Raw genomic sequence first — 21,663 nt, forward strand, 5'->3', positions numbered from 1 at the left:
GGAAGGAAGGAAGGAAGGAAGGAAGGAAAGAAAGAAGGCAGGCAGGCAGGCAGGCAGGCAGGCAGGAGCGAATACACTTCTTTGGCCTGTGCCTCTTTGGTTCCCAAAGCAGAGCCAGGATGTCTAATAGACATTAGTGTAGAAAATTAGGAGCTCTAAACATTCTTCCATACCTGTCTTTGGGAGGGCCAAGGGGGGACAGAAATGGAGGGACAAAGGGATGAAGCAATGCAGCAGTGGCGCTCACGGGACACTATGTTGAAAGTGAACTATACAACTTCGGGAAGGAAAAACGGGGGGAGAGCAAAGGAAGTGGGTGGCGGCTGAGGGGCATGTCCAAAAAGCAATGCATTCATTACCTGACTGATGACACTATAACCCCTTTATACATCACGTTTATAATAACAATAAAAATACATTTTTAAAAGCTTCTTCCCGTTTGTCTCACTGAACCAACCCTCTGATGTGCTTAACCCTGTTCGGCATCTGAATATGCTTGGACACCCCTTCTGTGGGAGCCCCAACAATGTTCAAGAACCCCCCCCACACACTGGCTAGAAAGCACCTGACTATAGTCGCCCAGGGCTGCAGGCTAGGACACTGGCACTAGTAACACATGTCTATAATCCTAGCCACCTAAGAGGCTGAAATCTGAGAGCTGTGGTTGGAAGCCAGCCTGAGCAGACAAATCCTGGAGGTCCCATCTGCAACTAACCAGCAAAAAGCCAGACTGGAGGTGTGACTCAAATGGTAGAGCAGAGATAGTCCTTTTATCTAGCAAACGTAGCCAGAGCTAGACCTTTTATCTCCCCTAAATTACACCTCAGTCTTTCCCTTGCCATCCCCACCCACAGCTCGACGTCATTTCACCTCGTTTCTACCAATGCAATCAAGGAGTAATGCTCGCCTCTGTATCTACTCTATATGCTCATAGAGATGTGCGTATGTTCCCAGAGACCCTTTCTGTTGTCTAGGTGTACTCATGCAAAACTGCTTCATCTTCAAGCATCAACCAGACTCGTGGGATTTGCACAACATGTCATTAGAGAGCGTCGAGCCCTGCGTTGCGTTCTTGAACAAGTGGTGTTTTAGGAGGCAAAGCTAAGGCCGCTTACTTGTTCCTGTTTCACCTTATTCTGGTGTGAAATAAACCCTAATTCCAAACTGCTGCTGTTTTTCTGAATCCTCATTAGAATGTTTAGACTCATTATTCTTCCTAGCTTCCGATTTCCCAAAAGTTTGGGAAAGATAGCGTCTAGGTATTTTGGCAGCTATTGCGAAGATTGAATAGAGCTGATTTTAGCCTTCCCCATCATTACTTTCTCTTGTGCCACCGCTGCCCCTTCCTCTTCCTCCTCCTCCTCCATCCCTTCTTCTTTTGCCATTAGTAGGATTTGAACTCAGGGCCTAACACTCTCATTTAGCCTTTTCTTCTATGGCTAGCACTCTTACCATTGGAGTCACACCTCCAGGCGGGCTTTTCGCTGGTTAATTGGAGATAGAACCTCAAGTATATGTCTGCTCAAGCTGGCTTCAAACCACAACTCCCAGATTTTACCCTCCCAGGTAACTAGGATTATAGGCATGCTGTACTAGTACCTGGACAGAGATAGTCCTTTTAAATTTTGGCTTGTTTTGTTATGGAAATGTTTATTTTTTATTTTATGTTTATTTTTGCCATGTAGTGTTTTCTTTCCAATGTAGTAGTATTGACAGTCTATTTCTTTATACCTTATTAGCCTAGCATGCTCTTCAAATAATAAAGAATAGTGATCTATATTTTCCCTGAATTTTTATACTTAAATATCTAACCAATCTGTAATTTGATTAAATTGTGTATGCTGTGAAAATAGGAGCCAATTTGTTTTTCTGATTGAAAATCGAATCATCTTTACATTATATACTCAGTAGTTCATCTTTTCCTTGCTAATTTCTTATGTTAGCTCTGCTCAAAATGAAGCTCTTATAATGACTTGAATTTATTTGGAGTCTGTTTTGTTCCATGAGTTAATTTAACTCTGCTCTAATATTCCACTTCCTTAATTACCATAATTTTATTTTAAAAAGTATGTTGCCTAGTAAAGTAAGTCCCTCTTATTCAACTTTTCAAAATTGTTCGTATACATTTTTATAATAACCTTCTCCAGATGTTTTATTTTTTGTTTTGCCTGTCCTGGGCGCTGTCCCCAATCTTCTGTGCTCAAGGCTGGCACACTACCACTAGAGTCACAGTTCCAATTTCAGATTTTTTGTCAAGTAGAGATAAGAATTGAATGGGCTTTCCTGCCGTGCTGGCTTCAAACCACCATCCTCAGATCTCAGCCTCCCAGCCTCCTGCTAGGATTACAGGTGTGAATTACTGGTTTCCGAATTGCATTAAAAAAAAAAAAAAACAGGGCTGGGAAGGTGGCTCAGTGGTAGAGCGCTTGCCTTGCATGCATGAGGCCCTGGGTTCAATTCCTCAGCACCACATAAGCAAAAGAAAAAAGCCGGAAGTGGCGTTGTGGCTCAAGTGGTAGAGCACTAGCCTTGAGCTGAAGACCGAAGGAAAACCCCCAGGCCCAGAGTTCAGGCCCCATGACCGGACCCAAAAAAAAATAAAAAATTAAAAAAAAACAACACTATTAGCAATTTAATGAGATTTACATTAAACTTATACGTTGATCTGTGATTTTATAATAATTTTCAATCCATGAATATGGTATATCCCATCATTAGTCTTGTGTTTTTAAAATATCCTCCAAATATTTTGGATATCTTGTAGATTTATTAACAAGTATCTTTATTTTTCGATTGCAAATTAAATTTTTGAGTATCTTGTAGATTTTTTAACAGGTTCCTGTAAGTTTATTTTTCTATTGTAAATGAAATGTTTAAAATTATATTTTTGCAACTATTTTGCCTGCCTGCATGTTAATACTCAGTGTTTGTTCATCTGTGGGGCTTGAACTCATGGCTTTGAGCTCTTGCTTGCCCACAGCTGGTGCTTTACAACTTGAGATACACCTCCAGTCTGGATTTTTCTGGCTAATTGGAGATAGAGTCAGACTTTTCTGTCTAGGCTGGCTCTGAACTGTGATCAACCAGGTCTTTGTGTGGGGCTGGGGAATCAAACCCAGGGCCTTGTGTATGCTGGGCAAGCATTCTAACACTGAGCTACATCCTCAGCTGTTCATTTCTTGTTCTATCACCTTGGTTAAGACCTTTCCACAAGGTCAGACAGAAGTGGTGGTAACAGAATCCTTATTTAGTTCCTGACTTTACAGTGGACAAGCATACATAAAGATTTCCTTCATGTCAACTTAATGGCTCTCAGGGCTAAATCTGATTAGGTCATCACATTATTATTCTCTGAGGTATTTGATTTGCTAATGTTTTCTGCAGGACGTGTGTGTTCTTGGCTGACTTTTTTTTTTTTTGGGTGCCAGTACTGGGACTTGAATTCACTTCTCACTTTTAAGTTTTAACCTCTCTCACCTATTGATTGTTAAAAAAAAAAAACAACTCTTCTTTTTTTGTCAGTCATGGAGCTTGAACTCTGCGCCCGGGCTCTGTCCCTCAACTCTTCAGCTCAAGCCAAACGCTCTACCACTTGAGCCACAGCGCTACTTCCGGTTTTCTGGTGGTTTATTGGAGATAGGAGTCTCACGGTCTCTCCTGCCCGGGCTGGCTTTGAACCGTGATCCTCAGATCCCACCCTCCTGAGTATCTAGGATTACAGGCGTGAGCCATCGGCACCCAGGAGACCTTTCTTATACTAGAGCATTCAGTTCTGTTCTCAAGGCTCACATGGCCAGCACTATTGGTTTTCTTCTAGCAATCACCCTCCATTCCTCTTCTTCCTTTCTTTTCTTCCTCTTTCCAAAAACAAAACAAAACCTCATAAATAAAAATACTATCATGGCACCATTTAATTCATTGATCGTGTAGTATGTCTTCTGGTGTTAGCATCAGCCAAGTGGGAAATATTGGTGTCTCATTGGCCAGAAGTGGTCACCTGGTCACCTCTTGCAGCAAGAGTGACTGGGAAAGTGAGTATCTCACCTTCCAATTTGTTTTGCCCTCAAAATGTATGTGTTCTATTTAGCATACATTATATTATTATTATTATTACTATTATTATTATTATTTTGGTGGTGCTAGGAATCTAACCCACAGTTTTGCAAGTACAAAGCAAACCCCACACTACTAGCTAGGCTCCTTGCCTTGTATGGATTTAGCATGTTATCTCTTGAAACTCATTTACTGTTCTACTGTTCCTTCAGACCTTCCTTTATCTTGTCTTTAAGAGAAAAAACACAACTGAAAACAACCAACTTCTCTTTCCAATTCCTAAACAACATTAGCACCTTAGAGGCATTTTTTAAAACTATAATTACTACTCTTCTATCTTTTGTATTATTGTTCTTTATTACTTAAGATTTTATAGTTATAGCACCAATTAGCTATTGTTAGGGTTTTCAAAAGCTTTCTGGGCTCATTCAGATTTGCCCAGAGGTTAACCAATTCGCTTTTTAATTACCTGTTACTCTAGCTACACCTCTTCTTTCTGGGCTCAAGAGGCAGGCAAGCTCTTCTGCTTCAATCATACCCCTAGTTTGAACCACACCCCAAGTTCTTTTGTTTTTTACTCAGCTAGGATCTCACACTTTTTTGGGGGTGTGGGGGGAGTGACAGCAGGGTGCAGGTCCTGGGATTTGAACTCAGGGCCTGGGGCTGTCTCTGAGCTTTTTTGCTCAAGGCTAGTGCTGTCTGGTGATCAACTGGTGCTAAGAGTCTCAGGAACTTCCCTGCCCGGGCTGGCTCTGAACCACGATCCTCAGATCTCAGCCTCCTGAGTAGCTAGGATGACAGGCGTGAGCATCCCTCAGGTTCTCAAGGTCTCCAACCTTGCCGCAGCCCCGCCCCTTTTTTTTCTTTTTCCTCTTGTGGGGTTTGAACTCAGAGCCTGGGCTCTGTCTGTCCCTGAGCTTTTTCCTCTCAAGGCTAGCACTCTACCACTTTGGCCATAGTTCCACTGCCAGTTTTCTGATGGTTAACTGGAGATGAGAATCTCCCAGACTTTGCAGCTCTGGCTGGCTCCCAACTGTGATCCTCAGGTATCAGTCATCGGAGTAGCTAGGATTATAGGCGCGAGCCAAGGCACCCAGCCTGTTAAAAACTGATTCTGAGGTCGCCCGAGGGGCACAATGGCCCAGCTCCTAGGTGCCCGCGGCTCTCCAGGGACCCTGACATCTCCTGGCTTCCTCGGCACTCATCAGCCTGATTCCCACGGTGATTTAAGTTTCCTTCTAGCTCTGGCACCTGGGGATTTCCCTTCCTTTATTTTGAGATCAGCTTTGGATCATTCTGTTTCCTCCTGTGTGTGCCGCAGGCTGCAGGTGAGGGTCCACAGCCATCTTCTCCCTTATTCTTACTGAAGAGTCCACATCTTTTATTTACAACACATTTCCCCTCTCGGTAATGTGGACGACTCGCTTTTAGAATAAATATCCTAGTATTTTGATAGTGAAAACAGACAGGACACAGCCAGCCAGACACTTCTTCTTCGGGTTCAGCAAAAGCTATAAAGTTGCTGAGACTTTTTTCTCTTGGTTTTTCTTTTTGGGTACAGAGGGAACATTCACTAGGCAATAACTTAAAAGAATGTCATTGTCTGCCAAGAAATGGAATTTTCCATAGTTTCTGTTTTTCTGCACCTCCCTCCCTCAATTCTCTTTGCTCTTCAGAGGTGATGCCTGGGGGGCCTGGGCTCAAGGCATCTCCATCCCTTCCAGGCTCAGAAGGCCAACGCAGGACACAGAGGAATCTGTCTCTGTAAAGAAGCCATTCCTAGGCCGGGCATGTGGCTCAGTGGTAGAGTGCTTGCCTAGCACGCATGAAGCCCTGGGTTCAATCCCTCAGTACTACATACACAGAAAAAGCCAGAAGTGGTGCTGTGGCTCATGTGGTAGAGTGCTAGCCTTGAGCAAAATAACCTCAGGGACAGTGCCCAGGCCCTGAGTTCAAGCACCAAGACTGGAGGAAAAAAACAAAAAAAAGAAGCCATTCCTAGACCCAAGGCAAAGCAAGTCCTGTGGGTCATCAGGGGGCTGGAGGCGGAGGTGGTTCAAAGCCTGAGAATTGCCAACTTCTCCCAGAGGCCAGGGATCAATCTCATCGGCATTTCCTCGCGGCTCAGGAACTTCCTAGCTCTGCAGCCCTGGCTAGAGGGACTGGAGACTTACATCTACTCTGGTGACAGGTTCCAAGGCATCGAGGATGGATGGACAGTCACCAGGGACACTCTGAATGCTCACAGTGGGCCAACCAGAGAGGCCACGGGTAGGTGGGAGCCGGAGTACACAGGGAAGGCTGATTTCAACAGCTCATTCCAGTTATACACTCCTAGGTGACCCTGTTGCCAAGATTCTAACCCAGAAAAGAGCCAGAACGGAAGGATGGGTTGCATCTGAGGGGGAAGGATGGGGAGATCATCAGACCAGCTCTAGTCATCCACTATATCATTAGCAATAAAAAAAAAAAAAAAAGGAAGCGGGAAAGACAAACTTGACCTGAACAGGTTTAAAATCCTTCCTAACGCAGGGGACAGCCTTTGGCCTAGTCCGCGTTGTCTAGTCCCAAGTGTCTGGACCTTTCTCCAGGTCCCTTTCCAGACACCTGATTACCACTCCACTACAAACGAAGTCCTAGTTTATCAAGACGCAAGGGCACAAGAGCCCGCAGACCCGCCCTGCCCTGTGCAAGGGGTCATCTCCTCCCACAGCTAACAGAACGTCCGCAACGCCAGCCCTTCCGGGGCTTAGCTCAGGTGCTCCGTGACTGGGCACAGTGACTAGCAGACTGGCTCCGACCTCCTGGAAGGGGCAGGACAGGGCCAGGGCAGAGCTGTTAGCCCCACACCCACGGCCGTAACCTCACACGGGGCTTGGCATCAGGAGCCAAGGGACTCACCTGTTGAGATACACCCGCTTCTCGGTGAACTGGCCGTTGCCGTGGTGAGGGTCCTCAAAGGGCTCGTTCTGCACGACCTCCACGCCCTCGCCCCGGTCGCTCTGCTCGTGGCTGTGCTTGCTGATCATGTACAGCTGACCGATCTTGTACTGCAAAGCGCACAGACCGGAGATGCAGGTCAGCCCGGCTGGCCTCTGAGGATAGCCTCCCGCCCCTCCCCTCCCCCGCCACCAAGCACACCGAATGACCCCACCCCCACCCCCACCCCCTCTGCGGGGCAAAGAAAGCAGTGCCCGGGTTCTCTGGAGTGGCTGTGCTAGGTAGCTCCACCTCAGTCATCGAAGATCGCATGTCCCCACTCCCAACGTGAGTGGCTCCCCTGGGGCCACTGTCCACATCTCGCAGGTGGCTGGACGTGAGAACCTTCTGGAAGCTTTCAAAAGCCCCAAGGAGAGGCTGAGTTCCAGAAACCTGTGCCACGCTGGCAACCAGGGCTCTCTGAGTTCTCCTCCAGTTTCATGATGGCTGGTGAAGCCTCCGGCCAGAGTCCCTGGCCCACCGCCCCCCTCAGAACGACCCAATGAGCCAAGACCACGGGAGACGTTCTGTCTTGTCTTCACTGTTTACTTGTGCCAGTCCTGGGGCTTGAACTCAGGGCCGGAGCCTTGTCCCTGAGCTTTTCTTCTTCTCAAGGCTAAAGCTACAACCACTTGAGCCACAGCTCCATTTCTGGCTTTTTTTTTTTTTAAGCAGTTTACTGGAGATAAGAGTCCCATGGCCTTTTCTGGCAACTGGCCTCAAACCCCAATCCTCAGATCTCAGCCTCTTGGGTAGCTAGAACCCACCCAGGACCCAGCTGGTATTTCTACCTCCCAGTAGAAAGTTCCAAAGAACTTCTGCAGCAGTGAAATTAATTTGGTAGGGGGTTAGTGAGAGAGGAAGAGAGAGGCGGCGGGCTTTTGCTCAAGGGAAAAGTCTATTCAAAGTCTCCGGCAGGATGACATGTTCCTGCTGGGGCCCTGGGAGTCACCGCGGCTGAGGGACAAGGGCGGAGCCTGAGTGCAGCAAGATAATGACAACGCCCCCTGTCTCCCAAACAGCCCAAGCTGGTAGGGATGCAGAAATAGATTTTAAGTTTAGGGGGCAGAAGAAATGTTCAAGTCAGCAGTGGATGGTTTCAAAGCTTAGAGGACGCGTGTCTATGGATGGCTCTTCCATGCTGGGCCAGGTATGAAGAAGCTGGTGGGTGCTAGGCAGTGGCCCAGGGGACCAAGCCTAGTAACCATGACAACGGCAGCAGGCTAGGGCTCTGGGCTGGTTCTTCTCCAAGGGCTGGGCTACCTGGGCAGGCCACGCCCCTCTCCAGAAAAGGAGTGTGGCCACATACTTGAAGGGAGGAGGGAGAGCAGAGGAAGAGGAAGAGATGCAGGTGGAAAATCAGAAAGGAATCTAGGTGCAGAAGCTGGACTTGGATTCCCCCTAGTCCAGTACTACTTTGACTCTGGCTCACGAAAACTAGAGCTCTTGCCAGGGTGGCAACTGTAAGGAACAAGTCCACAGCTGGGAGATTTGTGAGCTATGGCTATGAGATCCATGGTCCACCTTGCACAGCAAGTCTTGAGCCTGGGTGTCCGGTTGCTAGGTGGGCAGTGGGGTTCCACTGGCAGGTGCTTTGTACTGGGTGTTCAAACTCTAAATCACTGCAGACAGTGGAATATTACTCAGCCACAAAAAAAGAATCAAAGGGACTCAAGGTGAAATTGCTTAATGTGTGCTATGGGCTGAAATGTGTTCTCTCTGAAAGTCTTGCTTCTTTGCGCCTCAGAATGTGACTTATTTGGAAAAGGGGCCTTTATGGGGCCGAGTGAGTAAAACCGAGGTCATTGGGATGGGCTCTGGCAGAATGTGGTATGTGTCCTTACAAGGCACAGACAGGCACAGAGGAAGCAGGTGTGAAGAGAACATGGCCAAGGACTGAGACTTGGAACAGAATTTCCCTCGCAGTCTTCAGAAGGAACCCACTCTGGCTGAGCATGGTAGCAGATGCCTGTTCTCCCAGCCTTCGGGAGGCGAAGGGAGAAGGATCAAGAGTTTGGGGCCAGCCTTGGTTGTGTAGAAAACATGCGCAGTTGGTGCACGGTTTCTTTTGGGGCTGGCTACATGGTGGAAACTGCCTGGGATGACTGGATAGACTGAAATGATCACTGTCCAGTTGGTCGGTGCTGGACTGCTTGCCTAGCCCGCGCGAGGTCAATGTGTAACACAGCAAAGCCATTAGCCAGACGCCAGTCAGCCTGGCTGGGTGGAGCTCAAGGGCCCTGCACGGGGCCAGGCAAGGGCAGCTGATTCACTGGGGTCGGAGGAGGCCGGGACTCTCCCTCATTCATCACCAGGCAGGGCAGACACCAGGCTGAGCTCACTAAGACAGCCTCAGGCCGGGGAGCACCAGCAGAGGGGAGGGATGGTGGGTAGGAGAGATGGCCCAGAGCTGGGTGATGGCCGCTTCCTTCCAGCCCAAGAAAATCAGGTGCGCTGTGCCACTTGGGGCCATTGAAGCTGATCAGTAAGAAGCTGCTTGGGTAGTTTTCATTTTGTTATTTCCTTTTTCTCAGCCTAGGGTTTGAACTCAGGGCCTGGGCCCTGTGTCTGAGCTACTTTGTTGTTGTCTTAAATCAGGGCAAGTGCTCTACTACGTGAGCCACAGCTCCACTTGTGGCTTTTTGGTGTTTAATTGGAGATGAGAGTCTCATGGCCTTTGAACGCGATCCTCAGCTCTCAGCCTCCTGAGTATCTGGGATTACAGGCATGAGCCACCAGCGCCTGGCTTTGTGTTTAAGCTACATTTGTGATTTGCAGACAAAGCGCATAGAGTTTCTCGGAGGGGAAGGGACAGATAATCAATGCTCAAGTGACCGGTTACCTAAAAGTGACGTTTCTGGGGTCACTCCCCAACCTCTACATTCAATGGTGGGACAGGAGGCTGGAATCCTGCTCTCTCTCTCTCTCTCCCTCCCTCCCTCTCTCTCTCTCTCACTCACACACACACACACACACACACACACTCAATGCCCAACCCAGGCAGCAGGACATGGTGGCATTTGTGGGTACCGGCACAGAATCATCAGAACCAGGCTGGTGGACTCTGTTCTTAGAGGCCTGTATCTGGGCTGGGAAGGTGGCTCAATGGTAGAGCACTTGCCTTGCATGCATGAGGCCCTGGGTTCGATTCCTCAGCACCACGTAAGCAGAAAAAAAAAGCCGGAAGTGGTGCTGTGGCTCAAATAGTAGAGCGCTAGCCTTGAGCTGAAGAGCTGAGGGACAGCACCCAGGCCCAGAGTTCAGGCCCCACGACCGGACCAAAAAAAAAACAAAAAAAAAGAGGCCTATATCTTCTCATCTTTTGTATCTATTTCTGGCCAAGTTCCATCCCTAATGAGAGAAAAATACCACATCCCTGATCACTGGTTACAAACCAACTTGCAAGCTCAAGCGAACGCTACAAACTCCCACAGCTCAGAGGGTTCTCAGGGCCTGAGAATTGAGAATCCACAGCAATGATGATGGTGATGATGATGGTGATGATGAAGATAATGACATACCCTTACTGGCTACCCATCAGCTCAATGCACCGATTAGGTATAATCTATTTCTAATCCAACATGTCAGCCAGGGAGGTATTGCCAGATAAGGAAACGGAGTCACAGAGAGATCAAAGGTTTTCTGAAGCTCAAAGATGGCAGGCCTAGGATGTGAATGGCTCACCCAACTCCAGCCCTTACTGGCTCTGAACAGGTGAATGAGCGTCACAAATCTGGGCCTCTGTGTGATTTTTAAAAAGGAGGGGGTGGGTGTAGCAGGAACCATGCCTTTGCTTTTAAGAAGTCGAGTTAGCGAAAAGGCTGACTACAAGCTCAAAGTTGCTGTAGCTCCATTCCCATCTGGCTTGGGGAAGCAATTAATTATGCCCTAACTTTGTACAATCTATTGTTATCATTCCAGAGTTTGGGGTAATCATTACAGGCAATCATGATTAGAGACAGCTCCACTCTGCAGGCTGAGCTCTGTGCGAGCTATCATCAGAGCAGCTACCCCAAATAATTATCTTCTCCGCTGTTAAAACATATTCAAATCACAGGGCTCCAGATCTTTCCTTCTGGGGCCCAGGGCTGGAGGCTGAATGGTGCCGAAGCCTGCAAAGCAAAGCAGGAGATGACAATGACACCGCTGAAGAAACCAAGCGTGTCATTCGTTCACGCGGTTGCAAACGGTAGGGCTCAATGGCATGAAGTTGCACAGCACACTTCAACCTTGAGATTGTGTGTGTGTGTGTGTGTGAGAGAGAGAGAGAGAGAGAGAGTGTGTACCAGTAGTGGAGCTTGAATTCAGGATCTAGGTACTATCCCCAAGCTTTTATGCTCAAGGCTGGCACTCTACCATTTGAGCCACAGCTCCACTTCCAACTTTTTTGGTGGTTAACTGGAGATTAGAGTCTCACAGACTTTCCTGCCTGGGCTGGCTTCAAACTATAATCCTCAGATCTCAGCCTCCTGAGCAGCTAGGATGACAGGCGTGAGCCACCAGCACCTGGTGAGACTTAATTTTTATATGTTGCTGTTGTTGTTTTGCCTGGGCACTGTCCCTGAGCCTCTCTGGGCTCAAGGCTAGTGCTCTACCACTTGACCACAGCACTACTTCTGGCCTTTTCTGTGTATGGGGTACTGAGGAATCGAACCCAGGGCTTCATGCATGTGAGGCAAGCACTCTATCCCTGAGCCTCATTACCAGCCCGAGACTTAACTTTGAAGTCCACCTGTGTGGCCCATGGTCAGGGATTTGCTGAGATCCCATTAACCCCTCTGGCGCCAACCCTGCCCAGAGCAGCCAGGAGTCCTATGCGTTTGGGACAGAATTGCAAGGTACCATGGCTTCCCCGAACTCTTCCCCGCCTCCCAACCTACCCTCCCATCCCTTTCTCTTCCTCCACCAGTCCCAGCTCCTAGTCCACACAAACCACTTTGCATTCATCACCACCAACTCCCAGTGAAGCTCCTCTCCCCGATGGGGCTCTGTTTCTCCAGGTCCCATGGCAATTACGATTTTCTTTGGCCTTTTGCATCAAGATGTAGGAGGGGGGGCGGGGAGGGGAACACGTGACCTCAGCAGCTGTCATCTGACTTAATAGGAAGTGACGTGCTTTCCCATCTGTGAAGCATGCCTGATATCTCCAGCTATGTGGAAGGAAAAGCAGAGGGTGATGTGGGCTGACCTTCTTGGGGGCCGGGGGTAGGGTCCCCGTTACTCATGTGACCCTTAAGCTGCAAGGAGACCATTCTTCCAGCCTCATGACAGATGCCAAACACAATAAAGCAATGGCTCGAGGGCGCGCGCATGAGAAACCCGCCGCAAACCGCACACAGGAAGTCAGGCCTACTGTAGCCTCCGTGCCAAAGCGACGTCAACACTGTGATGACACCCGGGAGCGGACGTGCGATGAGGGTGGACGCCGACAACCTCCTCTCGGAAAGCTAGAGGCAAGAGCTGCTGCTCCATCAGCCCGCAGCAGGCAAAGGCGCCGGGAACCAACGTTACCTCTTGGCAGCTGGCAAACCCTGAGCCTGGGACCTATTTGTAGAATCAAGTTTATTGGAGCACAGCTGTGTTCGCTGTCACGCTACCGCAGTAGAGGTAAAGTGGTCTGCACCGAGACTCTATGCAAGGCTCCTAGAGTGGGAAGTATATTTATGATGTGGTCCAGCCCTACTCGAGTCTATGGATACTGGGCTAGCCTGGGACAGTTTCAGCTTTCCTTCAGCCTGGCAGCTATCTGATAATGACAACTATTTGCTGTATGTAGCATTTGAAATGTAGCTTGTGTGCTGAGCGTAGTGGCTTAAACCTGTAATCTCTTGGGGAAGCAAGAGATTTGAGAGGATTGGGTTTGAAGGCTAGCCTGGGCAAAAACAAAGTGAGCAAGACCTCATCCCAACCAGTAGCCACGTGTGGTGGTGTACCGGTAATGTCAGCTCTACAGGGGGCATATGAAGGTAAAGAGGATCATAGTCCATGCCAAGCCAAAACTTGAGTCCCTGCCTAACACAATAACTGAGGTAAAAAGTCAGGATATGGCTCCAGCGGCAAAGGGTCTGTCTAGAAAGTTCAGGGCCCTGAGTTCAAAACCTAATGTTGCAACTTTTAATTCCAGTCCAAAGGTTGCTGATTTGTGACTCAATGATGACATTCAGGCCTATGAGTCTACTTTTTTTCAATGGGAAATAATACAAAATCCAAACACAGATAACGTCCTTCTGTGGAAAATTTAGCTTGTGAGTTGACATTGCTTTAAGTATGAAACGCACTTTGGATTTGTCAAACAAATGAGCAAAATAGAATAAAGGAAGGGTTCATGAGTAATTTTTATAAGGCTGAGGGTCTGGCTCAAGTGGTAGAATATCTGCCCTGAGTTCAAGTCTAAGTAGTGCCAAAAGGAACAATACTTGTTTGTTTTTGCGGGGGGGGGGGTAGTGAGAGGAATATGGTCTAGGGACTTGAACTCAGGGACTGGACACTGTGCCTGAGCTTTCTTGCTCAAGGCCAGCACTTTACCACTTTGATCCACAGCTCCATTTATGGTTTTCTGTTGGTTAACTGGAGGAAAGAATCTTAAGAACTCTCCTGCCTGGGCTGGCTTTGAACCGCGATCCTCCTATCTCAGCCTCCTGAGTAGCTAGGGTTACAGACAGGTCTGAGCCACCAATGCCCAATGAATAATACTTTTTAGTATTGATTATATATCGAAATGGTGCCATTTTGAATACACTGATCTACTGAGAATAGGTTCTGGTAATTAACGTCATTTGTTTCTTTTTAACATCTTTGGAACAACGTGGCTACTGGAAAATGTGAGTTTCCCAGCTGGTGTATTCCCACTGGCTATTGTGGATTCCAACTGAGATCGATGGGGATTCAAAGCGCCCCGCCATGACACCACGCCAAGACCCTCTCGGGGCTCTGGAGGCCATAGGCCAGCCATCAGAGCCAGGCCACGTGTTTCCAAGCAGAACAGGCAGCGTGCTGGCCCCTGGGAGGCCCCAGAGCAGCCCCCCCACCCCCACCCCCCGGCTTCCTTAGACAAGTTACTTATCCAAGCCACTTTCTTCTGATCACTAAAAAGGAACTAATAAAATGCCTTCAAGGGACACGGAGAGACCCTGAGAAAGTATTCACAGAGGGAAGCGTTTCCTAAATTGTCAACCTGTACCCAAACTGGGCGCCCTCGGCTCCCTCTCTTTGGCCCTGCGTCTGACGTGAACGTGTAGTCCTGTTGTGTTCCGGCCCCGTAGCTCTAGGTGAGTGGAGGAGAGTGAGGCATCTGCCAGACTTTCTGTTTCTGAGATCACCTCCCGCCCTCGCCTAGGCTAGCCTTAAGATCATCATCGTCCTGCCTTGCACTTCTGCGTGCTGGGATGACAGGCGTGTGCTACCACACCTGGTCCTTGTGCAATGCAGAAACCAGAGAAAACCTGAGCCAGGCCCAGGGGTGTCTACCTGTCATCTCAGCTACTCAGGAGGCTGAGGCAGAAGGACCTGGAATCTGAGGCCAGAGAGACCTTGTTGAAAGAGCAGGTGGAGAAGAGAGAGACAGAAAGAGAGAGGGGCACACAGAGGAGGAGGAAGAGGGAGAGAAGGGAGAGAAGGAAAAGAGGAAGGGAGGAAGGGAAGCAAGCAAGGCTAACCATCTAAGCAAGGCCCTGAGTTGAGCATGAGGTGTAAGGTAGGTGATGGCTAGACACTGACCATCTGTCCAGGACTCTTTTCCCTTTGTAAAAGCTCCCAAGATGGTAGCAAGACTCAACACTTCCCACAAGTCTTAGGAAATGGCTGGGAACTTCCCTGGATATGAAGAAATGTGCTGTTCACAGGGGAAGCAAGCTGGGCGGAGGCTGTGGGTGGGGAGGGTGAGCAGGGGACTAGACAGCAATTCTATCACTCAACCTACAGTTCCAACCCCTTTATACTTGGTTACTTGTGTGTGTGTGTTGGTCCCAGGGCTTGGACTCCGGGCCTGGGTGCGGTCCCTGAGCTTTTTCCCTCAAGGCTGGCACTTGAACAACCTGACCCACAGCTCCACTTCCAAAGTTTTGGTGGTCAACGGCAGATACAAGTCTGATGGACTTTGCTGTCCGGGCTGGTTTTGAACCATGATCCTCAGATCTCAGCCTCCTGAGGAGCTAGGATGACAGGTGCGAGCCACCGCCCCGTAGAGCTTTTTGCCTTTACTGGTGCAGGACGTGACTCAGGAGCTCCTTATTCCTCCAGACTCTGTGATTCAATGTGCAGACAGGAAGATTTAAAAAGGGAAGGAAAAAAAAAAAAAGGTGCAAAGCTCTCCAGCATTTCGTCAGATGTCACTCTGCCAGCTCAATAAACCACAAAAACCAATATCCGATCCTACAAAGGACATACAAACCTGCAGCTCGCCTCGCAGGGTATCAGACCATCATCATATATTTATCTTTCCTCCTAGACGTTTACAAGCGGCGCTCGGAGGAGCCTTGTTTACGTAATACCTGTGTCACTGGGCCGGGGCACAGGAATGAAAATGCTGATAAAAAAAAAAAAAAAAGATCTGGAAAGGAGTCGGGTTATTGACATTTAATTCCAAAAAAAGAAAAAAATCCCCCTTTTGTGACAAACTAATATAACCTGTGGTGTACACAGATGCTTAACCCGGCCTAAGTTTGGGACTGAAGTCATAGAAACGGAGGGCCTGGCTTCAAGGGCAGCGTCCTGGCAAGGTTTCATTCACATAGTGCCAAGCCCCGTGCTGCATCTGTGGCTGCAACTGGGTGTCACCCTAGCCATTCAGGAGGAGGCTGAGATCCTGAGGAGTGCAGTTCAAAGGCAGCCTGAGGCTCCCTTTTCAAACTTTAACCAGCCAAAGGCTAGCCTGGAGGCCTAGCTCAAATGGGAGAGTGCCATTCTTGAGCAAGAAAGCCAAGCAAGAGCACAGGGCCCTGAATTCAAGTCCTGGTGTCAGCAAAATCAGTATCCTCAGCCATCCATGGTAACATAATCCCCTGGGCCAGAACCAGGCAGCTTGACACGCTTTAGAGATCTTGGTTTTAAGGGTGGTGTGCCAGCCAGGCTCACGCCTGTCATCCTAGCTACTCAGGAGGCTGAGATCTGAGGATCTCGGTTCAAAGCTAGCAGGGGCAGGAAAGTCCGATTCCTCCTCTTTGGTCTGAGATTGAGATTCCCACTCATTACCTGATGCTTGCTTTTGCTCAGTGGCCAGTGCTCTTTCTCCTGAGCCATGCCTGCAACCCTGAATTGCGATTCTCACCTCTCAGCCACCTGAGGAGCTAAAACTACAGGTGTGAGCCCCTGTGCCCGGCGCTCTCTAGCCTCTAGATATTCCTAAAAATGGATGCATATGGATCCTCTCTGGGGGACCATCGTTTCCCATGGTTGCAAAGAGTTGGAGGAAAAAAGACATTAGTGCTGGTCTTCAAGTTTGTCTTCCTCCCTCTTCCTTCCCTGTAGCATACACAATATATAAACGTGACATTTTAACTTGTTTTTTGTGGTGGCGGGTGTTAAAACCAGGTCTCACACCTGCTAAGCGTGGACTCTGCCCTGAACTCCATCCCCAGGCATTTTAGCCACGTTGGTGCTCTACAGCTTCAGGTCCATTCACAATGTCAGGCAACCACCCCCATTCCCCAAGATCCTTCCAGACTGTAGGACAGAAACTCCATGCCCATTAAATAACAGCTCCCTGAGGAGCTGCTGTGAATGTATCTATCCTAGATACCTTTCACTTGGGAGTCATTTGACCCTTTTGTATCTGGTTGATTTCACTGGGGAGTCTGAGTGTCTTTAAATTTCCAAATGTGTCCTAACACTCATCCAATTCCATTTCCAATTCCATTCCTTGTCAGGGCTGAGTAATATTCCACTGTGTGGCTATACCATGGTTTGATCATCCAGTAAACTACTGATAGACATTTGGGCTGCATCTACCTTTCGGCTACTGTGAATAACGCTACTATGTGAACCTGAGTATATATCAGCTCGAGTCCCTGCTTTCAACTCAGCACAGCCCTAGAAGTGGGTGTCACAGTAAATCCCATGCTTAACTTTTGGAGGAACCCTTTAACTTTTGAGGGGGGGGCATCATCCATCAAACCATGCATCACCCTGACTCTCCTGCCATAGGACATCTCCTCATTACCCAGTTGGGATGCCAAAGCTACACTTCACACTACAGGCAATTAGCTAGCGTGGTCTGTGAAGGAAGCATTCCCGAACGCGCTAATGAGGCAGTACAGATCACAAGCCACATGGGAGGGGCTGGGAACCGAGAGGGGAGGGGTATTGTGATGGGGGAGGAGCCTGACCTGTGGGTAGACGGAAAGTAATCTGGCAAAGAGGTCCCGGTCTGCAAGCCAGCCCATGAATGGATGTGCTCACACGTAACATTTCTACTTCCTCCAGGATCTCTGCTGCTATGACAGAAGTCATCCTAAGAGCTTGCACACAGCCTGCTGCCTTCCCTCGGCTCAGCACACCTCTGAAATCTGCATACTGTACTTATGCAATCTATATTAACAGGCCTGTGAGGCGGGTGGGGTTTCTCGCCTGACTTGTCAAGGATGGAACTGAATGTACAGAGAGGTTGAGTCATTTGTCCAAGGTCACCCAGCCAGTGAGTGGCATGGCTGGGGTCTGGATCCAGGGAAATGCAGCTTCAGGTTCCACTCTGGCATTCATCTCCTTGGCCATGTTGCTTGCCAACTAGAGAAAGGACCAGCTATCTGTAAGGCTGGGTGGGAAGATCAGGACCAAGTCTTACCACTTCCCTCAGCCCTGTGTTGCTGGCTGCTAACCGTTGTTGGGATGCAGCTAGGAATGTTCCTTTCTTTTTAGTGGTGGGGGATAGTGCTCTGGGGACAAGTGAGGTCAGAGGAAGTCACTAGGGGAGACAAAATTAGAAGCCAAGGGCCTGAGCTTGGAAGTCCTGGAAAGTTTTCCTCCCACACGGATTCCAGCACAGCTCACCGTGACAGGAAGCCGGCCACCAGGCGAGGCCTGGAGCCTGACGGCTGAGGAGGAGAATCAATGAAGTCCACCGCTGTGGCCTCACCGAATGTGTGGGTGGGCGCCATCCCTGAGGACCAGGAGCCGTCCCTGCCCTGGGGACCAAGGACTGCGAGAGGGACTTCAAACTCCAGGCTGAAGCAACACACAGGCCAAGGCGCTGGACAGAGAAGTTTGGGGGAGACAATAATCTGTGTACCCTGTCCTGTGTCTTGGTGGACCCCCACCGGCCTGGTCTGTGGGAAAGGGGCAGGGGCGGGGACAACTCCATCTTAGATTTCTTCAAAGTGTTCCTGTTGAGAGCTCCGAGTCTAAATCCAGCTCACTGCTGACTTTGTCAGGTGGAAATGTGACTTTGGGTTTTTTTCCCCCCAGTCCTGGAGCTTGAATTCAGGGCCTGGGCGCTGTCTTTGAGCTCTTTTGTAAAGCTAGTGCTCTACCGCTTTGAGCCACAGAGCCATTTTTGGTTTTCTGGTGGTTTGTTGGAGATAAAAAAATCTCCTGGACTTTCCTGCCTGGGCTGGCTTCAAACCACGATCCTCCGATCTCAGCCTCCTGAGTAGCTACGATTAAAAATGTGACTTTGAAAATGGCCTACTCTGTCTTTATAAAGCTATGCCATGATCCAGCAATGTCTGTAACACGCTTCTCTTGCTCATGCCACCAGCAATGGAAGAATCTTCCAGAAGCCAGTACCTGTACCTTGAAGAACATACCTTGAACGATGGTTGTCCAAACCGCAGCCTGAACCCCCCACCCGCCCCCTTGTGGGAACAGCAATAGGAGAAACTTCTGGGGAGCCCCAAATCCCGCCTCCCCTGCTGGGAGAAAGCCATGAGCAGAGTCCCAGCCGGCCCCCCAGCCCGCCCCTCCCCCAGCGAGGGAGCTGCGTGGTGACACACTGCGACGCCGCCGTCGCCCAGGTAACCGGCCTCCGGTTAGCAACAGCGGAATGAAGGTCAGCCGGTGCCTTCTAAAATTAGAAGGCAGGCGCATCTGATTTGCTTTTTTAACTGTTCAAGGTAGGATGCCTGGACTACAGGGCAAATTCCATTCTTAAAATGAGTTGCTGCCAGGACACTCCGCACTGGTGAACGAAGGCAAGACCAGAACACGAGGAGGAACGCGGTCACGCGGGGCCATGGTGCTCTCGTTTCCATAGACAGCCCCTCCGAGGTCCCTAGCTCCATCCCAACGGCCATCGGTGGCCCTGGTCTCTTCCACAGCCAGGCAGCCTCCCCCCCCCCAACAACCCCGGTCAGTCCAATCTATGTAGAGTTGTTTAGGGTACAGTATGTTTGGCATCACCCCAACCCTGTCCTCTCTCCACAGAATCTGTCAGCTTCCAACCCATCTGCACAGAACAGACCTCTTTCTCCCAGACCCTTCTGTACCAACCCAGATGGAGCCCATCCCCCCCCACCACCCACAGCCAAAACTGATTGTTCCGCCTTGTCTCCCTTCCTTGGTCATGGAGTGGGATCTTCAGCGGGCCTCTTGAACTGTGCACCTGGACAATCCACTCCCTGCGGAGTTAGGAGCCACTGAGCATCTGCTTAGAAACGGTATCACCAGCTTTCCCCAGGCTGCCAGGAAGAACCCTGATCCTCCTGTTTGTTCACTTCTCACCACAGATGGGATGCCAAGCTCATCTCGTGGAGATAGGCTTGTGAACTTTTCTGCCTGGGCTGGCCCAGAACGAATATATCCTGCTGATCTCAGCTTCCCACACCCCCAGCCCGGCGAGCAGCTGAGGATGTCAGGCACCAGCCACTGGTACCTGGCTTACTCCGTAGATTACTAAAAATGCCATCAAACAGAAAAGGTGCTGTGGCTCCAGTGGTAGAGTGCTAGCCTTGAGCCAAAGAAGCTCAGGGACAGTGCCCAGGCCCTGAGTTCAAGCCCCAGGACTGGGGGGAGAACGCTTCCCCTAAAAATTCCGTCACTGTGATGAGCACATAATTCTGTGGATGTTTTTTATACATGTCTCTCTTGTGTCATCTTGCTAAAGCCTATTTAGAGTACATTTAGTGAATGAACTGATGAGTAAATGGTTGAGCTCATCTCCCCGACATGGCTAGCAAGCTCCTTCAGGATATAAGCTATGTTTTATTTTTATTTATTAATTATTTATTTTTGCTGGTCCTGGGGCTTGAACTCAGGGCCTGGCCACTGTCCTTGAGCCTCTCTGTGCTCAAGGCTAGCGCTCTACCACTTGAGCCACAGCACCACTTCTGGCTTTTTCTGATTATGTGGTACTAAGGAATTGAACCTAGGGCTGCAAGTATGCTAGGCAAGCACTTTGCCACGGAGCCGCCTTCCCAGCCCCTATGCTATGTTTTAATTTTTTTCTCGTTTTGTTTTTGAGGTCCTTGGATTTGAACTCCCCACCTTATGCTTACTAGGCAAGTGCTCTACCTTTTTTTTTTAGCTGGTTCTGGGGTTTGAATCCTGGGCCTGGCCACTGTGCCTGAGCTATTGAGCTTCTACCACTTGTGTCACCGCTCCACTTCCAGCTTTTTGGTGGTGACTTGGAGACTAGCTTTGAACTGTGATTATAGGCGTGAGCCACAGTGCCCGGCTGGCTGTCCTAACTCTTGACCCATGCGTCTCCAGCCTTCAACTTTTTTATTTTTTTAATACTCTCACAACATGTAGAAAACAGCTTTTCTTGTTTCTCTGTAGAAGTTTTTGTTGTTTGTTCTTCAAGGCAGGGGTTCCATAGGGAGCCCAGGATGCCCTCGAACCTGCAGCCTCTGCCTCCTGAGTGCTGTGATCACCGTCACGCACTGTGATGCCCTTTTCTTAGAGTAAAAGTCAACACAATTCTTAAACGAATTCAATGCACTGGAAACCTTTACTGAGCACCAAGGATATGAACATGGAGGACGTGTCTCTCTAGTAAGAAAAAAAGAATAGAAGAGGAGAAGACAATCGTAAGCGTGACTCCTCCCCAAGGAAGGCCCGATGCCCGAGCAGCCGCCATGCCCTCCCTGGCACCCTGGTGCCCCCGGACAGCACCAGCTCATGCCAGGGGCAGAGCCCTCAAACGGGACTCTGCCCCGTGGAGGGAGAGAGCGGGTAGGGCTAGGCCTAGGTGCAGGGCCATGGCTGCGTGGGAAGGGCACTGAAGCCGCGACCCCTCTCCATGCCCACAGCCGTGCCCCTCCTCCTGCCTGACCACAGCGCAGGACGGAAGTCAGCAATGTGCCCGGCAGGCCCGTCTCTTCTACCCACGTGGCCTTCCTGAATGGGGCAGCTCCAAGGTACTTGCCCTCCCCCCTCCTATTTTTGTGGGGAACCTGAGGATTGTAAGCCATGGCATAGCTGTGAAGGCCACCAGTGCCCTTAGACGCATGCGCCACCCCCCCCTCAGAGCTCGCTGGGACCCTCAAGACACATGCTGCTCCTTGGGAGTCAGGCAGCTGGAATCACAGCTGCTCAGGAGCTGGAGAGAGATGGGACATGATCTGAGGCTGACCCAGGGAAAGCACCTGACCCTATCAGAAAAATGACATAATTAAAGCGAGATAATAATAATAATGATAGTGGCGCTGTAGCTCAAGTGGTAGAGCGCTCGCCTTGAGCTGAAGAGCTGAGGGACAGCGC

At 49.5% G+C, this 21,663-nt stretch overlaps 1 protein-coding gene across 1 annotated transcript in view; it reads right to left on the bottom strand.

Moving 5' to 3' along the window:
• The window catches only part of LOC106001530, a 153,262-nt gene that overhangs the window by 79,977 nt on the left and 51,622 nt on the right, over nucleotides 1–21,663 (bottom strand). The window contains exon 4 of the mRNA XM_013036623.1: nucleotides 6,955–7,103. Within this exon, the coding sequence (XP_012892077.1) occupies nucleotides 6,955–7,103 (149 nt within the window). The remainder of the gene's footprint in view (nucleotides 1–6,954; nucleotides 7,104–21,663) is intronic.

The sequence above is a fragment of the Dipodomys ordii genome, unplaced genomic scaffold (assembly GCF_000151885.1).
Source record: "Dipodomys ordii isolate 6190 unplaced genomic scaffold, Dord_2.0 Scaffold7, whole genome shotgun sequence".
Lineage (NCBI taxonomy): Eukaryota > Metazoa > Chordata > Mammalia > Rodentia > Heteromyidae > Dipodomys > Dipodomys ordii.